This window comes from Cenococcum geophilum (genome assembly GCF_001692895.1).
Source record: "Cenococcum geophilum 1.58 unplaced genomic scaffold K441scaffold_49, whole genome shotgun sequence".
Classification (NCBI taxonomy): domain Eukaryota; kingdom Fungi; phylum Ascomycota; class Dothideomycetes; order Gloniales; family Gloniaceae; genus Cenococcum; species Cenococcum geophilum.
In genome coordinates this window covers 335,035-353,601 of record NW_027137607.1, presented here as the reverse complement: position 1 = coordinate 353,601, position 18,567 = coordinate 335,035, and the positions used below count along the sequence as shown (strand labels likewise).

Below are 18,567 nucleotides of genomic sequence, written 5' to 3'. Positions count from 1 at the left end.
GAATAGGCATATTACTATTTAAGGCGAATTATGGATATAAGCTAAGAATATTATTATTACTAAAATAAGTAAAGAAAACAAGTAGTATAGCTAAAGAAAGGATAAAGATGTTAATAAATCTTTATACAGACCTTATGGAATTAGTAAAGGGAGTATAAGAAAAAATAAAAAGGTACTATAATACTAGGAGATCTAAGGGACTAGATCTTAAGGAGGGAGATAAAGTATAGCTACTATATAAAAATTTTAAGAGTTAACAACTAAGTAAGAAGTTAGACTATGTTAGACTAGGACCTTTTAAAATTACGTAAAGGATTTTACCAGTTACGTATAAGTTGAACCTACTAGCTAAAATAAAGATCTACCCTATATAGCATATCGCGATGCTAGAGCCAGCATATAGGAATATTAAGCCACCGGTCTATAAAGCAGATATATATAAAGGGCAAGAAGAAGACAAATAGTAAGTTTTAAAGATTATTAGTTATAAGGATATTAACAATAAAACATAGTATAAAGTTAAGTAGATAGGCTATACTAAGACTACCTAGGAACTACTAGAGAATTTAAAAAACGTTATAGGAAAGGTATAGAAGTATTAGAAGAGGTTAGGTTAGGTAGTATTAATAAAGAAAGATTACTAAAGAATAAGTTACCTAAGGGGGACCTAAGAAGAGCAGTTGCTAAACTACTTAGATCTATTTCCTTCTCTATTAAAAGAGAATCCGTTCTTTTATCGCTAAGTTCCTATAAACCTTATTTTATAAGTTTCTACTCCTTAAAATAAACCTTCTTATAGACCTTCTTAAGACGAAGTAAACGAGTAGACGCCGCGATCTAAGTATTTAGGGCCTTCTGTTCCGCGTTATAAGAACATTTTAACTTAGTAAGGGCTTAAGATAGTTTACTATCTAGCCGCATAGCAGTAGATTAAACATAAGACCCTAAAATAAATTAATTAGGGAACTAGACGACTATTAAGAGTAATAGGTCGCGTATATTTAGTATTAGAGGTAGAGCGAACGTTATAGGACGAACAAATATTTACTTTAGTGTACTTTAAGCAAAAGGACGGTTATTATAAAGATGGGTTTGCTAGCGTAATATAAACCAACCCCTCTTTTAAATAGCGAGAATATAGAGACGGTATAATCTTACTAAGAGATAATATTGCAGTAATAGTACGAGCACGATATTGGGCGTGTAAAGAAGAAATTGCTTTAGGTATAATAAGTAACAATATTAACTAAATTAATTAGATGGATATTATACCTTTAGTAAACAACTTAGAGATATTTTAAATCTTTAAGGATAAAGATAAAGAGGAGGGAGATAGTGTTACGGACGCTTTAAGTACAATATTATAACTACTTAGAGAAAAGACGGAAGAAGCTAGTTAGTTAATTTAGGTACGGTCTAGAATAAAACCGGTAGAACTATATAACAAGGAATAGTAACCAAGGTTATATAATATGCTATATATTAAATAAGAGGAATAAGAGAAACTTACGTACCTTATATATAAGACGTATATTATATATAAGAAGGATTTTATAGAAGTACGGTTGTGTATTTAAGGACCCTTAATCCCTACCTAGATAGTTTCTTCCTTATAGTGATTCTTAGAATATAATTGGAGTTAATCTGTTAGGCAACCACTCCACCAGTTATTATTTGTTGTTGACTTTTATACTTGCATTTCCTATACACCTAGCCTAATAACAGGACCCACCGTAGTTCTTGCTACAAGGTTCCGTTACAATGATATTAGTTAAGCCTACTATAGATAGTAGAGCCCAGCCCATTCCTAAATATTAATATCTTATTAATATCCGGCTAATTCTGCCTATATACCTTATATAGAACGCGTTCGAATTTTAATATATAGGTCGGTACTAAATCGTTATCTTGTTATCTCTTACAACGTTGATATGAGTCCTATTCTTATCGATAAGCTCTAGCCAATTAAATCGTTAGGATCTTAGAGCTGTGATGAGGAATATAAAGCTCTGGTAAAGGGCTCGAAGGCAGCCGCCAAAGCTCCGGAGACAGTTCTTTTGCTACGAGTTGGAGGAACAACGTATTTGGTAGGTTGGACGATATTAGAATCAAAAAAGGCACAATTAGAAGGCACGGTGGTTAATTAAATTAATCTTTCTGATTCTGGTGTTCCGCACGGACCACCTGTAGTAGGACACCAACGTTGCATGGGATAGAGATAATAGCCTATCCTCTACCTCCTATACTTTGTTTAAGTTATTATAGACGCATACTAACTAATCTAGAATTAAATTATAATCCTATATATTTAACTCTTCTGCCTACCTAAGCTGGGGGAGAACTATTACCTATACGCTACTATTGAGATTTAAGAATACGTAGTAAAACTGCGCAACTATATCGCTAATAGCCGTATTATTAACCCGTAGCTTTACCTTAATTAACAGCAGCCAAGTATCGAATTTATAAGAATGTCCGTAGAACCTTTCCATATTAGGAAGTTATAGATGAGATTGATACTGAAGAGTCCGAGCTTGATATAGTAGCCCTACTCCAGCGCGCAGCCGACGGAATAGGAAAATCACACTGCCAAAGCGATATCGCGATTGATTATATAGGCTCAAAATATTCTCTAGAATTGATGTATTATTCCACCAAGAAATTGTCGCGATTCAATATATCACTAGAGCTTCAAAAGTTGTGTACGATATATCGCGATATCCGTGCGTTACGACGGGACGTGCGCTAAGCGATAAAACGGTACGAGAACCGTGCCCGTTTCAGGGTTCCAGAGACTTTGGAATTCCAGCAACCAGTAGAGGGTCAGTCATTAAACCTTAATCTGATCCGCCCAGACAATCCAGCTGCGGCCGCCACATCCCGGAGCAGGGCAACCGATGCAGATATAGTACTCTCTCCCGATGTTCGGTCCGTTTTGGGTGACGGCGAGCTGAGTCCTCTGCGAAGAGCTGCATTTTCGACAAGCCGGCAACCGGGGCGCAGGAGCGGCTACTATGGTAGTCTTGGAAAAGGGGTTAGGATAGGCAATGGAGCGTACTACGAGAGGGGTTACGGACTGTGTGGATGTGCACTTCTTTCTTGCGTGGAAAGAGGCCCATGGTATGCTGGAATACCGGAAGGTTCTGGTCAATTGTTAGGGAAAGAGGGTCGAGGAGCTCTAGAAAGGGATTTCTGGAGCTATAAAGGGAAAGGGAATTTTCGACATGTTGGGATGACAGCCGGTACTTGTACCCGGCTTGCGCCTTCGGACGGACTGCGATAAAGTGTACCATCCACCTGCATGACCAGCAATTCTCGTATTTCCTTGGCCCGTAGGATGGGAAAGCAAGCCACGAAACTGCAAACGCAGGCGATAGCGAATCGTTTGTGCCGATCTTCTCATATCTCTTAGCGCTTATAGAGATCACGCATGCGGTGCCTGCCCAATTAGACTGACTTACTGCAGGCGCGGCCTTATCCGGTTATCCATCGCGACATGTTCGGTGACTTGGACCAAGCGACGACTACTATGGTATCAAGCCAATATTTTGTGGGTGGGGCGTAAGCTGCAAGGGGCCCCTGTGAGTGTACCCACAATTCAATACTCCAATTATATACCCTGTTTATATATATTGAAAAGCCGACTCCTTGTTGTATAAGGGGGGTTTACAAAGTTCTGAAATAAAATACACAAGCCACTTCCACCCCTGCAGACGCTCGGTGCACCAGCTCCACCCACAAAATATCGGCCTGATACCATAGTATATGCCTATAAAGAGCTCAATACTAATTGTGAACAGCGATTTCATCGAACTAGGAAACTTTATTTCCTCTCTACTTTGGAACTCCATATGGAGAATGTCCCGTATATAAGTCGTCGGGGTACCGACACTTTGGTTCCTCGTATAAAAGCGGAAACTACTGGTCGAGTAGCGCCACACTCTACCAACTGCATATATATGAAGCGCATGGTCCTATCTACCAAAGTCTCCAGATCCTGGCCCCTCCGCATTCTAATCCTCAGGGTCCGCCCTTTGGTCCCATCATTTCAGGTCCGAGCGAAATGCGGCATTAGGCTGCGGATTCCCTCTGACGCGCCACCACACAAGGCTAAGAGTCGCCGACGGGAGCGCGAATGCTCTCGACTCCGCTGCTCCGCCACAGCCCGATTTCCCCAATATACATATATATCAGCCTGGCCCCTAAGAACCTCAGGCGAACTCACTGAACGTCAATACGAACTTCTCTAATTTCGGACCCTCAACCATACACTATGGGCAATTGTCTACCACCAGAGACTTTGTCCATCCACACTCCGAGTATCAGACACAAGCGGACATCTTCGGTCAGTTCTAATTCAAACATTCCCACCCCCGTCAGCATATCTGGTCCTCGATCGCTCTACTATCGCCTGTGGGCGACCGGAGACCCTCCATTTCCAGTTCGCACGGCCACATGCGCCAACCCTCTGAAGATCGCTCTTTGCAAGATGGCGGCGGCGCGCCACGAGGGAACCACCCATACAAACATGCTGAAGAACCACCGCGGAATCACGATGGCAAGATGATCTGCAAAAACACAGAATGCGCAAGCTTGACGTTCAACCGCAAATACGAATGGAGGTCCGTATATCCCGATTCGTCTCCAATGCTGTCGCTAACCATTTCACGGTAAACATATGGATAAGCACGATCGCCCCTGCAAGTGCAGCATTAGGGCTGCGAAGAGCTGCAAGGCTTTACGTACAGCGGTGACCTATTACGTCACGAGCGCGAGGTACACAAGATGCACGGTGGCAGCAAAAACTCTCTCTTCTGCTCTTTTGCAGACTGCAAACGCAGCTCCGGCTCCGGTTTCACGCGGAAAGAGAATCTCGTCGGCCACATCCGACGAGTGCATCAGAGGGCGAGTATGTCTGCGAATCTGGGTCACTTGGTTATCCCTCGACCAGCTTCGCGGGAGGGCTCCACTGCTGGTGAGGTTCGGCCCTCCGAGTTGCCCTTCCAGTGCATCACTGAGGTGCATGAAGATGATTCACGGCTCGTACTGAAGCGCAAGCGCTCCTCCGATGCTGGCGTGGCTGAAGTTGGCGACAAAGCCGATCTCCGTGCCGAAGTCAAGCGATTAAGGAGAGAGAACGAAGACAAAGATGTTCGATTGCGGCAACTAGAAGCCGCTGTCATGATACTCCAACAGAACCGCAGGTAACAAGGAATAACCGATTTCACGACAGTACGACCCACGATTGCCTTCTTTGTATCACTGAGCAACACCGCTGCGGCTCATGGTCCCCGGTGGTGGACAGTGAAACAGCTGCGGTGTGCACCTTCTTCATCGCATCCAGTTCAATGATGACGTCCAAGTCGACGACCTGTCTCATACGTCCAGTGGGGGCGCTTCTTCGCACCAGGGATGCGATCCTGTACGGTCTGTCCGGGCAGCTCTATGAGTCGACCATCTTACCTGTATCTTTGACGGTATTATGCCTACGTTCTCGCACAGCACCTGCGGATCCTCGATGAGCACACTTATGCCCTCTGGCAGGTCGTCCCGCATTACATCCGTGACGCTGTATGTGACCGGCTTGTTCAAGAGCTCCAGATCACTGTAGGTCTTGGCCGGACTCGTTGCCCGCATCGACTTAGACTTCCTGCATTGTGCGGAGGAGGTGCTTGAGTTGGTGTTGGATGAGTGGAGGACGGGACGGTGAGCGAGTGCATTGATGTACGTGCTGGACTGGGCGCTGCCAGATCCAGTGGCGGCTGGGTCGACCGATACTGTCGGCCTTGCCCGGTTAGCTATGGCGTTGTCGCGTTATCTACCAACGCAGTATTCTCCTCCACATAGCCCTTGACAAGGCGTCCTGTCCTTCCATTGTGACGAGCGACGATTATATTCATATGCGCAGACTAGAGCGGTCGACGTCGTTTGGGTTGTGGTGCCAGTGCGAATGGACCGCGGGAGCGTTTTCGGGACGGACGAGACAGGCAGGCCATTCGCGGATGACGTCGGAGTGTGCGCGCACCAGATGCTGCTAGAGTCGCAGCCAGCCGAGGTGCTGAGGTTATCGCTGGTCCATACCCTCGGGGTGCACGGTATAATGGAAATATCACACACACGCGCGCAGGTGGAGAGGCGTTCTAAAGGCGGGGTTCGACAAAAGTTGACTTATGCATCAATGGTGCAACCTTGGCGACTCACGGCAAATCCCGACGGACCAACCTCGTCTGCTAGATATCGCAATTCTTTTGCCTTAAATAGTCCATATCTTATTTGATACCCACGGGCATTAATTACAGCCCCAAGTTTAGCTGGCATCTTCTTAATCTCCTCTAGAATCCCACCACATGGATCCAATTAATCCCATAAGTAGTAACGGAGCGTTAAAATACACTAAAAACTACCTTTTTAACTACCGTATCTTAACCCTTTTATAACGTCTAGCTATTATATAAAATACTATAAAATAGAAGCTCTCTAGCTTCTCTATCCATTATTTTAAATAATAACGTTATAGCTATTATATACGGAGGTGCGTTTCAAAAGTCTTCGCCGCCCCTTATTAGGCGGTCTTATGGGCGGTAGCCGCCCTAAGGTTGGTAGGGCAACGGGCTAGAAGCCGCCCAATGGCGCCTAAGGTCCCCCAGAACCGGCTTAGAATGCGCCCAATTTTCGGCTATATGCGGGCTCTTTAGGCTTAACCTAGGCAGGGCCGGCAAAGACTTTTGAAACGCACCTCCGTAAAGGGAAGCAGTAAATAGACACCTTCAATTGATACAAGGACACCCCCACTGATTGAGTTTAGTTCCTTCCTGATTAAGTTCGAATATCACATGAATTTAAGTTGTTTGTATCTGCATCGCGAAAATCAAATTATTAAAATGTAACTTTTATAACTATAACACCTCGATTAAGTCTTAATTTTAACTATAGTATAACCAGTAGAGTTTAAATTAAAGTTAGAATATACTAAAAGAGCCCTTAGTAAAGCCCTTGTGAAAGGGCAGAGCTCCTAAGCCTCTAAAAGCCTGCTGAATATCCCCGCTAATATCGGGCGAGGCACCTCTAACAGTATCTTGAGTTCTACCATCATTTGCACCGCCTATAACCCCCCCTACCTGCTCCTAAGTCGATTGATTGGATTACGCAGTACCCTATAAGGCGCTGCGTGAACTTATTTGGGTACTGCTACCTCTGCTTAATGTCTATCCCTTAACCCGTCGGCGTGCGTCCAACGTTATCGATAAGGATCTAGCCAATAAGAAGCTCTTGTTCAACCTGATTCTTACGCGTTCCTGTCTGTGCGGCCTTGGCGTTGGACGCAGACGGGTCAAGGGATAAGCTGCCTCTGCGAGCACGCCTACGCCCACGCGTAGTATACCCGTTATTCTGTTCAAATGCTGATGGCTCGCGACGAGTCGATATATTAACGCGAATAGAGCCAGCTGGCCGGCTATGGTGGAGATAGGGATAAGTAAGACAAATGCGAGGTAATGTTTTGGGTTGGGCGCGCGACGGTCGCGCACTGATGCAGATGCAAACAACATAAATTCACGTGATATTCTAACTTGATCAGGAAGGAACTAAACTCAATCAGTGGGGTGCCCGTGTATGGGCTTCCCAAAACCTATTATATGTTACCTAAGTTTTTACGTAGTAACTTAAGTTTTGGTAAGGTTACCTGAGAAATATGACGTCAAGCGAAGGTTTAGTGTGGTCTACTGAACTGTAGCCTCGGTCAATATGAGATAAAACATTTAGGCGAAGCTGATGTTCAAGGGACCACATCCCTGAACAATCCGTCCAGCAGCACCGCCTCGTCGTCGTAATCACCAGAGGTTATCGTTGTCTCTATACTACTTAATACCTCGACTCCTCTACACTAGATACCAGTAAATTTCTTTGGATTTTAAACGAACATGCCAGCAGCCACTGTTGCGATCAGACCGCCCGACGATCTCTTCCCTAGACAAATGTCCGCGCATTCGCATACATGCCCAAAGTGTGGCACGGCCTACTCACATCCCTCAGACCAGTATTCCGACGAGGACAAGCAGAGAATCGCGGAGTTGGAATCTCAGGTCAAGATCTTGACCGATAAAGCTACAGCTGCAGGTATGAGCCCGTCGTGCGCAAGAGCGCATTTATATCGCCTCATCGCGCTATAAACCTCCAAGCTAAACCTAACCTCCAACGCGCCTCAACTCAGGGTCCTCACGCTAACAAAAATAACACACGAATAGTTGATAAGCTAGCCGATTACGAAGACGAGTTGCGCCAACTAAAGTCCTCACAGGATAGCGCTGTCACTGGCGGCACCTCCACGGCTTCTGACTCCGCGACTGCCACTACTGGCAGAACGTCTGACGAAGATGCCCGACTACAGTCTGCGAATGCCACAGTAAAGACGTCGCGCTTCTCTTCCTTACTCGGCGGTCGTAAAACCTCACCCGCTCCACCTTTACCTCCGTTACCGTCGTCTCGCCGCGAGTCCGACCTACAAGCAGCGCTCGCGCGAGAGCAGGATCTGAGACAACAAGCAGAGGGCAAGCTGTCGCAGATGAACGGCGAGATTGAAGACCTCAGCGTGCAGCTGTTCCAGCAGGCCAACGAGATGGTCGCAACGGAGCGCAAGGCTCGAGCAAGACTGGAGGAGCGGGTAGAAGTTCTTGAACGCAGGGACGACGAAAAGAGGAAGAGACTGGAGAGACTGGAGACGGCTATCAAGAGGATTGAGAGGGTGAGAGGGCTATTGGCGACATGATCGGGCCCCTTTGAGCTGGTCACCGATTAACCTCCAGCACTGGTCTTGCCACCGACCTTCAAAACACGGGCACGCGGCTAAATGCGATCCTCAAGAGAGACGCGCCTCTATAATGAGCCATGATCACAAGATCGGATCTCATTTTCTTCAGCTTTGCTGGAACACTGCAAATTACTGCCTTCGCCTCTGTTCTCACATGGGACTATGTGCAAACAAACATTTCCAGGCCTCCTCTTCTAGAGACAGGATGCGTCTGTGTCCTGATGCGTCATTGAGTCAAAGACAGCGCTTGGGAGATCCACGGGATGACGTAAAGTAAAACCGCACTTTAGCCTTTCGACGCTAGAATTGAGTTTCAGCAGGCAAAGATCATTACGGGATGCTGGTGACAGACGACCATTCACATGTTCCCGACTGTTGGCCGGAATTTGAGGCTATATATTGTCCTAATTGGCGCTGCCAGAAGGACCGGTCTTTTTGGTGCCAATTGCCGTTCAACACAATCTCTGTGGGAACAAAATAGATACACCTGCCGATGCAGATCGCTTTATAACAGCAGCCCTGAATAGTTGCGGAGGAAGAAGACTACTTCGTACGACTAGAGACGATCTAGGTCTCTAGTCTGCTGCGATGCAAATTGGCGATGCCGCTTGTGTGCCCGGCGGCGGCTCAATTCCATTTGTACTGCGGAAGCTATTCACTAAAAGAAGAAGGCAAAGATATGTACTTATATAGGAGGCGTACGTCCATGGACTTATGAATGGCTTGGCTGGAAAAGAGCTTATAACAGGAAAGCTGGAGCTAGTGGACTTCGAAATAATGTTATATGTAGGACGCCTAACGGATGGCCTAGGTGGGAAGTCACGTTGGTTTACTAATTAGGAAAGCATACCTTACCTTCTTCACCTCTAGACTAACTGTGAGAAATTAACATACATTTCTCTCCCCCGAATAATTCTTGTTGGTAGGGGGTACTTGAGTCTCTTTGAGCTCGGCGATGTGCACGTGACAGATCACGTAACACCACGCGGGCCACCTTGTAGATATCTTCACGGGCAATCGAGCCCCTTAGATTCTCCCTCATAGAGCATCATATGTATCTTTTCCGCCAGCCTGATCAGTGGTCTGACAATTCGTGTTTGGTTCTACAGTCTTGTTTGTGTTGAGAATTAGACGAGGTTAGTATTCTTGATAACTGGCTCATGGTTAGTAATAAGAATCTTTCGAATCGAGATTAATATGCTTCACGAAGATGAAATGTGGTAATATTGGCCTAAATTTCAAAGCCAAATCGCAAGCTTTAAAGTACGCAGGCGTGTCACGCACTCTTGCACACACGCAATCTCATTCAAACTTGCCAACTAGTTTAATTTATTCTCTTCCGTTCTAGATCGCCAAAACCACTCCAAACACTACATATATACACCCTTTTTCTCTTCTCTATCCCCAAAAACTCGCAACCAGTCCCACCCAAACTGAATCACAAAACCAGGATGAGAGCTGGAGAAAAAAAGGAACTCCCACGCCAAGGGTCATGTAACTAGTTGTACAAGTACAGTCTCAGAGAACCTCCAAATAGCGTAGCGCGCAGCGCCGCGGATGCCTTCATAGCAATACCCGGGAAGGAAATGAAATAAAAAAAAGCGAATAATCAAGCAGAAGAAAGGAGAAGGAAAGAAAAGGAAAAAAGGAACAAACGACTCAGGTAGGAGTCTTTAGGTCAGAAAGGATGAAGAAAACCCCGTCCATGCAGTATGCAGCGGCTCGGTTGGATATACATTTGCTGGGAGAAAAGACGAAAGACTCTGAAAACCGAAAACGAATAAGACATATGGAACGGCCAGATTCGTGCTCATGAAAGTTATCCCCTCCTCCTCGTAAAGTAAAAACGCCCAAGCGCCCAGTTTCTCTCACATTCTTATGCGTAATTCAAATGGGTTGTTGATAAATGAGAAGGAACCAAGGGTATTTGCCCGATAAAACACCGTATTTCGTACATAAACTCATCCACATCCTTCATCCTCGTTCAGGAAGGTTGGACTCCCTGGCCAAAACCGCCGTCGTTATCGGTGCCTTGAAATAGACACCATGCGTACTACCTCCCAACCTTTCCGAGTTGCCTTGCTCTCTTCCTTTCTAACCATTCACCAAGCAGACCGTCCAGCCGCCCACCGAGCTCCTTCACTGCACCTCTTTCCTCAACGAATAATCCAGCCATGATAGGATGATCAGGCCCGACAGGTACCACGCCGCTTATGTCATGTACCACGAGCAGCATGTCCCTGATATCGCTCCCATCGTCGAGATAAGAACGCAGGCTCGCGTCTGACCAGGCTGGTAGAGAAGTAGTGGATGAAGGTGGTGGTGAATGTGACATTTCGTGAGTGGGTATTGGTGCGGGTCTTGTTGGAGGTGTAGGTGTAGGTGCAAGTGATGGTGTAAGGGTAGTTGGCGAAGGTGAGCCAGCTGGGCGAGATGCGGTGAGATTCGGTGCAGAGGGAAGGCTCGTCGAGGGGCTTTCACGAGGAGAGGGTGTCGAGACGGGCGAGATGGAGTGAGAGTCTTGGCTTGAGGTATCTCCCGTGAGATCTGGAGGTTTGTGAGGGTCTGATTCTTGATCTCGGTCTTGAGATAATTCATTTTCTAGAGGTTGCGCATCTGTGGGAGAGATCTGAACCGGCGATTCAGATAAACGTTCTGCTGCATCAGAATCTCCGCGGCTTCTAAATGACTCCTCTTGTTCATCAGTGGGATCGGCAAAGGGGTCTGCACTCTTCTCCTCATCCGGCGACGAATCGAAGTCATCAAGCTGGACGCGTTGCTTGGCTTTCTTGACCTTTTCAGGCCGGGTTTCACTGGGAGCTCTACCAAGCATATTCGTAAGCCTGGAGGCTGAGTTAGATCTAGAGCGCTGTTCAGGGTTTGGATCAGGTGACTGATTCCGGGATGTTTCTTCTGAAGCATCTTCCGATTCAGGAGAGACAAGACGCATAGTACCGGCATTTTGCTGTTCGCTAGGCTTCGAGTTCGGAGGAGTTGAGTTTTGTTGAGTTGTTGGCTCTGGGTTCTCCGTTTCAGGGACGGCCTGACGGTTCTTTGATGGTGATACATCTCCACCACGAGGCGACTTTTGGAGCTTGCCTTTGCTAGTCTGCCTCTGTGGCTGTGTTGACGAATCCTTTTCTGACATAGAACGCTCTGTAGGGGAATCATCAGATCCCTTGGATTGTGGTGATCCCCGGCCAAATTCCTCTAACTGCTTTTCCGCATCACTGTACTCGGGGTCTTGATTAGACTTGGGTTTCTTGTCCTTCCTTTTGAACAGTCCGCTTAACATGCCCGGTTTCTTCTCTTTCTTTTTCTTGTCTTCCTTCGCTTTGTCCGCAAATCCATTCTTCTCAAGGCTCTCTAGGCTTGAACCCCGTTCTTTACTATCAAATGATCGCATGGTTGATCCGCTCGAGTCGTCTCTAAGAAGATTTGGTGTGAGGGTAATCTTACGAGTTTCGACGTTGTCGTCCTTAAAGAATGAATCCGTGTTACGTAGTGTTCCGTTACGTGACACTTTGGGGTCTACTGTAGAAGATTAGAACCAAATGATTCATTCAGGGACAGTAAGCATAGACTTACGTGGACGGTCGAACATCTCATCACTTGTTCTTTGCTTGTCGCTGCTAGTTATCGAGTTTTCGTCACTCGATTCACGAGGTTCGGCGTCTGCAGTAGCTGGCTTCGCCTCCTTTTTCACTCCGTTTACCTTTAGCGGTTCTACTGCCAATATTTCATCTTGATCTTGTTCTGAGCCGTCCTGGCTGTCTTCGCGTTGATGAGATTCCCCGTTGCCAAAAGTTTCTTCATCACCGTTTTCTTCATCCGACGAATAATCGTAGTCGGAAGCTTCAACGTACGTGGGAGCCGAGAATTGGACAGTTTTCGCATTACGCCGTCTCATGGCCTTTTTCAGGGGATTTTTGGACTTTTCCGCCGTATCACCTAGCATAGTTGCAGATAGCTAACAACTAATTTAGTAAAACTCTGCAGCTCGGGCCTACACACCTACGTCAACATTTCGGTGCTTGTTTAGCCGCGCTAAACGTTCAGTAGGCGTTTCAATGTGTTCTGCAGGTAAGTACCCTGTAGAACGTAGTCAATAAATGAGACTAGTGAAAAAAAAGTATAACCGTACCTATGCTACTATCTTTCACCACTCTAACAAGCCACCAATAACTGTTGCTATCATCAAGGAGGACCATAGTGTCACCCTTGGTAGCATTGGCTTGGCCTTCGACGGTTGCGACGAACGTATGTAGTGCATACACAAACTCAAAATCAATGTCCTCTATTTCGCGTAAGCACTCTCCGCCCCATCCAGAGTCGATAAAACGAGCGTCATCAGAAAATGAGAAGTCTTTGGAATCATCATCGCATAGTTTTCTTCGTCGCCTGCGGAGTCTGCATCACTATCGGTTGTCCAGGATGAGGAGCCCGCAGGTGAATCGGATCTCTTTGCAGTTTCGACCTCCTGTGAAAGATTATCAAAGCTGTTGTCCAATAACGGATCATCCACCGGAAGCAGGAGATTATGAAGATCTTCTTCGTCGAACTCTGATTCTAGTAATGACATCTGTGAGTCTTGACGCCAATCGCGAAGTCGTGATTCAATAGCCAGTATATTCGGATTTTCTTGGAGATCTTTTTTCGGGTGGTCACCGCATATGCCTATTATATCCAGTTCTGCAAGATCCTTGGACGATATATACTCACTATTACGATGATGATCCTGGGACTGCATTTGGTGCTCTTGAAGTTTGGATTGAAGGGGGAAATAAATAGGGGAGGTTATATAAGAAAATGTAGACGTAGGGTCTGCTTGCGCGGCTGGGCCAGCGCATTGCACATTGGCAGCCACAAAAAGTGGGAAGTGGAGAGGTGTTGCAGTGAAGGGTGAAGAAGAATTGAAGTTTGTTAATGGTGAATTGGCTGATGATAGCCGGGTCGGTATACAAACTGGTGTTAAAGAAGAGTTCCGCTTGGGCCAAGTTGAATGTAAAGAACACCCACCATCGTCTATGGACGGAGAACTGGAGATTTTGTCCATATCATCATCCAGATCCTCAATCTCCGCGTCGGCCATGTCTGCATCATCCCCAGCACCGTTCATCCCACCATTCAATCTCACAGCTTGCTCATCTTGTTGTAGGTTATGGTCCCCGTTGACACTATTCACTACAGTTTTGTCGTCATCCGAGCCAGGATCCTCGCGGAGGGTGTTTGAGTCGCTCCATGCTTGAGACAAATGCGACTCTTCAGCCGACCGCTCTTCGCTCACATGTCTGACCGCAGCTGCTTGGTGTGGAGCGGCTGGGCCGACTCCAAGGGGTGATGGGTGTGTGGGCTGCCGACTGTGATCCTGAGCAGTAGGAGAGGTTTTGTCCTGTAAGTCAAGCGTGTCTGTTCCAGCAGCCATTAGCATCCTATTTCCCATCATCACGCTTCATTTGAAAACTGTACCCGCTCTGATTATTTGTGGGCGCGTCATTTTAAATCATGCCAAAAAAGTTGCCCGAAGCCAGAAATATTTTGCCGCCGAACACGCCAAGCCTACTGTGCGCCGTAGAGAATGCAGGTATTCGATGACGGTGTAAGCCGAACAGAAGGCGAAGGAGCGTCTTTCACGAGGCTGAAAATTAAAGAATGGGAGTCCTCTCGAGCGAGGAAGGGTAATCGCATGCGATGTAGTGAGGCCGTCGAGAAAAGAAGTCTAAGGCGGCCGGGGGCGGTGCGGCTAGTAGTTCAACCGGGTGATTCAGGCCATTCCAGAGGACCAATGGACGATTGCAGGGTATTGTTGAATGAGCGAAAAGGCGGTCTTAGGATAACATGGGCCCTCTTCAGGAGCGAGGGGCCAGGTGGGTGGTATTGATGGAAGGAGTTCTTTTCTTTCAGGCGACCCGAGTCTCAGGTCTCTGGGGGATTATTTCGGGCGCTGCGGCAAGGGGCTGAGACGACTGGCCCGTGCTTATTGCATTGCGGTGGAGCTAATCTCGTTCCTGTAAAGCACGAGACCTGGGGAGATCTCAATCTAACAAAGACCAATTCGGAGAATTGCTTAAACAAAAGGCTTATACGATTTCTGGGGAAGAGCAATGGGATGAAAGGAGGCCTTTTGTGTGAGAAGATGATTTCTCGCTTGTTGAGCATGAGTAGGAGTTTGATAGGTGCATGCTCTCCGATGTACATCCACACATCCTGCTGCGTTAGCGTTCCAGTAGGTGGCCAAGTTTCCCCGCAGCTCAAATGAAACACTCTACGGCCTCTGCAAGACAGGGAATGACTTGAAACGTCATGAGCACGTCTACGAAAACAGAACATGGCCATCTTTGATGCTATTCCGACTTATCTTCGCGTTCGCTACCGTCTTTCTGGACCACATTGCTAGCCGTATTGAATCTTAATCATCATTCAGCTGTGCCCGCGCAACCTTTCTTCCATCAGTACTCACTGTAAAAGCATTGCAGATCATACTAGGATTCCAAGAATATCAAGCTCACCGAGGGGACGTCCTCGTGTCATGATTTGTTATCACTATTCACGCTGCTGACCTACAACCAGACCACCATTGACTACCTACCGTAGAGCCTGCAACCAGGGAGAACAGCAGCGCTAAGATCCCATGCCCGGTGTTTGCTGACCACTTGCGTGTCCCCTAGGGCTAGAAACAATCATCTGTGCTGAGCTTCGTTGTCAAACGCCCTGTCGCTACCCTTACTCTCAACCGAGGAACTTACTTGACGATCATAAAAGTACAAATAATACCAAAGACTCAGTTACATACAATAGCATCTGATTGTTATCTTCCTGTGAAGAAACCGGAGAAATTTCTATTGAGGCCTTAGATGTTAATATTTAATAATATTCTTCTAATTAATGAGTCGATAATGACGAAAGACGTATCTTCCGTCCGCCTTGCATGCCCGTAAACTTAGAATTAATAAACCCTGACTTTATTCCTCATTGGTAATCTCTCCTGAAATTGACATTCCTCCTTCCCATTGCCCAATATTAGCAAGGAACGATTTGCAGGAGCACTTCTACTTCTTAGCACTATCCCTCAGATATTGTCTAGCTGCCTTTAATAACGTACCTTTGAAGGTTCTTCTTGGAGGGTCACCAGGCAATACTGGATAAAGCCATTCGTTGTATTACCATAGTTTTGTAGATGTATACTTCCAGCTCAGACGTTGTACTGAAATGGCTAAAGAGAAGCTTTACTACGTCCTAAATTCAAACTAACTGCCTCACATTCTGAGAAATGGAAATTGAAGGAACCCTGCTAAGCCCGCGGTTATAGTCCAGTTTCTCGAGCCGTATTCAAAGATGGAGCGCATCACGTCGCGGGAATCCAAACTACGGTCTAGGTCTTCTAGTTGGCGAAGAGTAAATCAGCAGAGCTGGTAAAACCAAGGTGTGTATCTCACAACTATCAAGTTTGCCCATCGCCAAAGACAGCCGTAGAAGTATATTGTACAAAGGCCTCCAGTAAGGAAAGCCACAGAATATCGCATTTCCGATAGCTTACCCAGCAATTCCTCGACTTCACGTTTTACTGAAAAAGGCATCACAGCAAGATCATCAAGTCAGATGCCTAGGAAAACTAGACTCCCTACCTCCTGATCTTACCTTGATACCAGAAATGGCTACCCCTTGTATGACCCTTTGTAGCATACTTACCACCAAGGAGATATGAAGGAAATATGGCGGAGAGAAATAAAACCCGTGAAAAGCTACCAAACATAAAAAATCATGTAGTAAAACAACCAGAGAAATCACCTGCAACCTGCCCAACCCGCCAGTCTGCTGTTATAACCCATTTGGCCTGCGTAGAAACAAATTTTCGGCGTTTGTCTTTTTTCGCTACGCAAATTGTTGTATTCGGTAAGAGTGGTCGATATCGTAGTCGTCGAGGGGTATCTGAATGCTGAGTGTGCAGTTCGCATGCTTACCCTGATCGATGGTGGCAGTGTGAAGATGAAGATAATTCTGCTCCTTCAAGTGAAGCACAATGCTGTCATAGTTTTGACCGCTTACTCTTGGTGACGGAAGGGAAGAGAACTGGAAGGCGAGAAGAACAGAAAATACCCTTTGAGACAAACCCATGCGTTGATGAGCAAGGTCGAATAGCTCAGTATCGTCGTTTGCTTCGAGGATCATCGTGGCCGTCACCATCGTAGGTACGCTTTCTGGAGTAGTCATCTCGACCATACCCACCTTCGCGGTCACGGTCTCTGTATCCGCTACCCCCTCCTCGCTCTCGTTCTTTGACCGGTTCGCGATTACTCCCACTTGGGCCACGATCCCTGTAGGATGATCTGTCGTCATATTGGCGGCCGCCACGATCACCGCGATCACCACCATACCCACCGCCATTTGGTGCATCTGATCCACCATAAGAGCGACCACCGCCTCCAAATCCGCCACCTCTTCCTCCTCGAGGGCCGGAAGGCGCTCCCTCGGGCGGTGCTTGGCCTTGACCCCAACTGTTGGATTGATATCCGATACCACCTCTTCCCCCATACCCACCTCTATCACCACCGCCTCCTCCAAAGCCTCCTCGAAATCCACCGCGATCTCCACCGAAACCTCCTCTGAAGCCTCCACGACCGCGGAAGCCACCGCCAAATCCTCCCCGGAATCCCGGTCCGGCTGGTGGACCTCCAAATCCGCCTGGGCCTGAAGGTCTGGCCGGCGGTCCTTTTGTGTATCCTCGTCCGCCAAGTCCACCTCCAAAACGACGGGGTCTCCAGCCGGATACAGTACGGCCACGCTCAACGTCAACAAGAACACGTTTATCTTTGATACGGATACCATCGGTTTCCTTGTAGGCAGCTATAAAATCGTGGGAGCAAAGCTCTAGCGTTAGCCTTCGGACAACCTTTAATTACCTATGAGCTTGCGGGGAGTTGGGGGGAGAAATTCAGGAATAGGAAATTTCAAGGTCCGTATACCCTTCATATCCTTCTCACGCTCATATACTATGAAAGCGTAACCTCTGTTCTTCTTCTTCGTTGGCTTCTTTTCGTCGGCATGAGTGTCCGAGACAACCCGAATCTATGGAGACATAATTAGCGCTTAGAGCCAAGAAGTGTAAGTCAAAGTGTAATAGATCGTACTCTTTCAATAGGACCAAATCGCCCAAACTCTCGTTCGAGGTCCTTAACTTCAGTTTCGTAGCTCAAGCGCGCAACAAACAAAGTTTTGAAGGCATCGCCACGAACTTGGGGGTCATCGGCAGGTTTATCTGTTATCCATTTAAGCATCATCCTGAAGTGCGGATATTCGGGTTCGTGAGTGACGACATACACTCCTTAATACCTTCGGTGAGAAGCTTTTGCTGCTTCTCTTTTTTCTCAAGCTTGATCCTGTCCTTTCGCTGTAGCCAGCTCTCCGTCGGCTGGTAGTTATCGTTATCCTTGTAGTCCTGCAGAGCTTGAAGAAATTGCCCGACCCCGCCAATCCTGTTGGATTTGCGCTCTTCGGGTGCGTGGTCGCTCGGTGGAAGATAGCGGAGGGCAGGACGGGGTGCGAAAAGCGCGAGGAGATTTGGAGGCAACTTGTCCGTCATGGTAAATAAGGGCTTCGACCAAAGAGGGTGTTGAAGAAAAGGCTTAGTTGTAAATTATTAGTAGAAGTGAAAGCGCCATCAAAGGCGCAAAATGAGTTGGTGATGATGGGAAACAAAGTAAGGGGATGAAGAAGTCGCGTCGCTTATCTCATATGTATGTAAATCAGGCCCTTCATGTTGT

At 46.8% G+C, this 18,567-nt stretch overlaps 4 protein-coding genes across 4 annotated transcripts; 2 read left to right on the top strand and 2 right to left on the bottom strand.

Moving 5' to 3' along the window:
- Positions 1-4,455: 4,455 nt before the first annotated feature.
- K441DRAFT_689610 (uncharacterized protein) lies at positions 4,456-5,208 on the top strand (the record flags this gene model as incomplete). Its single annotated transcript, XM_067652318.1, has 2 exons — positions 4,456-4,626; positions 4,717-5,208. 2 exons carry the CDS (start codon positions 4,456-4,458, stop codon positions 5,206-5,208), a joined length of 663 nt encoding a protein of 220 aa, XP_067499639.1.
- A 2,588-nt stretch (positions 5,209-7,796) lies between these two features.
- Positions 7,797-8,299, top strand: K441DRAFT_666531 (uncharacterized protein). Its single transcript, XM_067649673.1, has one exon. The coding sequence runs from the start codon at positions 7,920-7,922 to the stop codon at positions 8,166-8,168; it is 249 nt and encodes an 82-aa protein (XP_067499638.1). The 5' UTR covers positions 7,797-7,919; the 3' UTR covers positions 8,169-8,299.
- Positions 8,300-10,859: 2,560 nt separating this feature from the next.
- On the bottom strand, positions 10,860-14,303 carry K441DRAFT_689606 (uncharacterized protein; the record flags this gene model as incomplete). The annotated part of the gene is made up of 13 exons (XM_067652317.1): positions 10,860-11,055; positions 11,095-11,422; positions 11,459-11,590; positions 11,621-11,728; positions 11,762-11,824; positions 11,855-11,919; positions 11,953-12,340; positions 12,395-12,776; positions 12,825-12,898; positions 12,951-13,172; positions 13,226-13,564; positions 13,826-14,215; positions 14,276-14,303. 13 exons carry the CDS (start codon positions 14,301-14,303, stop codon positions 10,860-10,862), a joined length of 2,715 nt encoding a protein of 904 aa, XP_067499637.1.
- Positions 14,304-17,531: 3,228 nt separating this feature from the next.
- On the bottom strand, positions 17,532-18,386 carry K441DRAFT_458817 (RNA-binding domain-containing protein; the record flags this gene model as incomplete). The annotated part of the gene is made up of 4 exons (XM_067641756.1): positions 17,532-17,650; positions 17,770-17,872; positions 17,935-18,062; positions 18,125-18,386. Coding segments are annotated over 4 exons (612 nt in total), but the record flags the coding sequence as incomplete, so codon positions are not given.
- Between the last annotated feature and the right edge of the window lie 181 nt (positions 18,387-18,567).